This window comes from Solanum verrucosum, unplaced genomic scaffold (assembly GCF_900185275.1).
Source record: "Solanum verrucosum unplaced genomic scaffold, falcon-dt-bn FXZP01000128.1, whole genome shotgun sequence".
In the NCBI taxonomy this organism is placed as follows: Eukaryota; Viridiplantae; Streptophyta; class Magnoliopsida; order Solanales; family Solanaceae; genus Solanum; species Solanum verrucosum.
In genome coordinates this window covers 3187341-3190409 of record NW_026020327.1, presented here as the reverse complement: position 1 = coordinate 3190409, position 3069 = coordinate 3187341, and the positions used below count along the sequence as shown (strand labels likewise).

The following is a 3069-nucleotide window of genomic DNA, read 5'->3' as shown; positions in this document are numbered from 1 at the left end:
TACTCACGAGTCACGTAGTCCTAAAAATATCTTTACCCTTAACGGAATGATTTAAATTTGCCTCTCTATTATAGGAAATAGAACAAAAATGGCTTTCATTTGGATTTTCTCTCATATATGCCTAATTTTCTCGCTTTTTAAAAAAATAAAATGTGCTAAAAGTGTGAATTTGAACCCAAAAAAATTCAAGGTCTCATTCCTAAGAGTGAAAATTCTGAATCCGCCACTGTCTGTATAATTAAACTATACAAAGTAGAGCATATACAAACTTTATCCGTATTTCCAACTATTTTCAAATTGTAATCTTTTTGATGATCCAAAACATGCACAAATTAAAATACAAGATACATGATTTGATAGCAAAACTTACTATCAACATTACAAGAAAACCAAACACAGAAAATTAGCAAGACAATTATTTCAGCACTCATTAAGATCACATTCTGGCTTTTAGTATAAATCACAAGCATATGGTATAAATTTTCAGCCCATTAATTAAGCTATATCATCATCATGCTGGAGCAACAGTTTCTGCGGGCTTTTCTTCCGCGGGCTTTGGTTCGGGCTCAGCTGGTGTTTCTGTGGGCTTTTCTTCCACGGGCTTTGTTTCGGGTTCAGTTGGTGCTGGTGTTGGTGCTGGTGCTTCCCAAAACGAAGTCTTCTTTCCGGTCTTTGAAACAGTCTGGAAAACAGCTTCTGGTTCCACATTTCCTTTTACGGTCACTTTTTGCTCCTTTATATCGATGTCAAATGATTCAACACCTACAATATATTCATACAGAAGTTTCGAGTCAAATTAGTATTTTTTATGTTTCAATTTATGCCAACACTCACAGATTAATGTATTACTATATGAATTCAACTTAACTCAATAATAATATTATCTAAATCTTGTATTTGTATTAAGATAGAAATCCAAGAACTCCAAAGGACTAGAATCTAAAATCGATAAATTAAACCTCTGAATTCCTATTTAGTTTGTTTTAAAAAGAACAATTTAATTGCAATATTCACATTCTACCCTTTATGACATGATTTTATAGACATGAATATATATCATGACATGTTACAGATGTCAACAAACTTCGTGTCAAGCTAAACAAGTTTACATAAAATGAAACGGATAAAAAAAAAGTGCAATTATATACTAAAATGTACCTTCCATTTTCCCCAAAACTCTGTTGACAGCTCCAACACAGCCTTGGCATGACATACCAACCTTGAGAACAACTGTCTGCTTATATCATTTAGAAAAAAAAAAAGTTGATTAACTAATTTTGAAGTTTAATTTCTATGCACAAATAATGTTATTTCGCGTAAATTTATTTATGATACTCTAAACTTCCTTTTTTATGCGAGACAGAAGATGTAACTATCTAAGCTCTTTCAATTTATCCCGTCTTTAGATAAGTGTTTGCGGCTAAGATGACTACTTTGTAACTATTTGTATATACTAAGAAGTCGATAAATGGAATCGATAACCTAAAATTATGATAAATTACATGTTATTATAACATGTTAAAACACATTAAAGTATATAATTAAACAATGGGATGGTAACAGTTTTAGTCCCTCAATTGTTAGTAATTTTGATTTTATCTTTGTGATATATATTTGTAAGACACATTTTATCTTTTATTTAATTTAAAATGAGTTGTTTTAATCCTTTTATGTGGGAATTAAGTATATAATATTTGTGCTATTTTTGCTGATATAAAGTAACAACACAATCTTATTATCATACATGAGTAATTAAGTAGTGAAATGGTGAAATAATTATGAATATTCACTAGTAAAGGAATTAAAAGTGCACATTTCAGCTAATTAGAGATTAAATATACTTAATAATATATCACAATGATCAAAATTAAAATTTTGTAATAACTAAGGGGTCAAAGTTACAATTAGCACTTAAACAATGGTTATTATATAGTGAGCTAAAATCCTTAATCAAATTAGGTGAATATGACAATGTAAGGTCATGAGCTTTCAAAATATTTATCAACCCCCCCCCCCCCCCTATATTTAATAAATACTAACAATATAAGTTGAATTCTCACACACAATTAATAGTTATTATCACATAATCAACGTCATCTTTGTTCTTGATTTCAATCTTCTTTAACAAAAAAACGTAAAATAATAACTATTAATTAAATGATCATATGAGAAATCAACTCGATAGTCTTTAACTAATCAAAGATTGTTTTCATACAATTCAATATGCCAACAAGGAAAAGCATTCACCAAGAACCTAGAATTGATCAATTTTGAGCTCAAAAAAGAGAAGATTAAATTTCTTTATATTAATTCAGATCATCTTAAATTAATTAATTATTTGAAATCAAGAACCAAAATTTCCACTTAAAGTGGGGGGGAAACCCTAATTCTGATTTGGATTACTTAGCCAAAATTCATCAACCCCTTTAGAAAATCCAAAGATTATTGTTGACTTAAAAATAATTTATATCAGTAGAAAAAAAAAACATGGAAAATTGTGAACATATCTAGAAAAATAATAATATTGAAGGGTTAAAGAAAGAGGTACCTGAGACATGATGAAATGTAGGGGGAAAAAATGTGAAAGCTTTTGCTTTTCTGAGAAGAAATGTAAAATGTGGACTTCTGAGATGATGGGAGAATTAGCTGTCTATGACTCCCTATTTATAGAACAAGAATAAAAGAAAAGGACAAAAGGATACTATTCTTTGTGTTGTAATTTATTGGGATAAGTGTCTGAAAAATATCCTAACTTTGGTCAAATTTGTTGTTTGATACTAAATTTTCATGAGCACCTATTACCCCCTGAACTATTTAATAGTGTATTTATGTATCTGTAAATTATTCCATTAATAATAAAAGAAATTAAAGTTAAATTATTACCTAGTATTTATTGCTGATGAATGTGTCAAGTATGTTATGGAATTAGTCAAATGTGATTCTGACACCACGATTATTAAAAAAATATATATATTAAAAATTCTTTTATCCTTGATAATTCTTAGTGTGTTTATTTCCTTTTATCCTTGACAATTCTTTCTTATAATATGACATAACTTGTGTTTAAAA

At 28.9% G+C, this 3069-nt stretch overlaps 1 protein-coding gene across 1 annotated transcript; it reads right to left on the bottom strand.

The window, feature by feature from the left end:
- Positions 1-277: 277 nt before the first annotated feature.
- LOC125835846 (copper transport protein ATX1-like) lies at positions 278-2629 on the bottom strand. Its single transcript, XM_049514949.1, has 3 exons — positions 2549-2629; positions 1159-1234; positions 278-762 (listed from the first exon to the last, which is right to left on the bottom strand). Exons 1-3 carry the CDS (start codon positions 2555-2557, stop codon positions 512-514), a joined length of 336 nt encoding a protein of 111 aa, XP_049370906.1. The 5' UTR covers positions 2558-2629; the 3' UTR covers positions 278-511.
- Positions 2630-3069: the final 440 nt, after the last annotated feature.

Bases quoted from the DNA above. Each gene is read 5' to 3' on its own strand.
- LOC125835846 (XM_049514949.1), bottom strand. The intron at 763-1,158 runs GTACATTTTAGT...AATATATTGTAG, and splicing joins AGTTTTGGGGAAAATGGAAG to GTGTTGAATCATTTGACATC.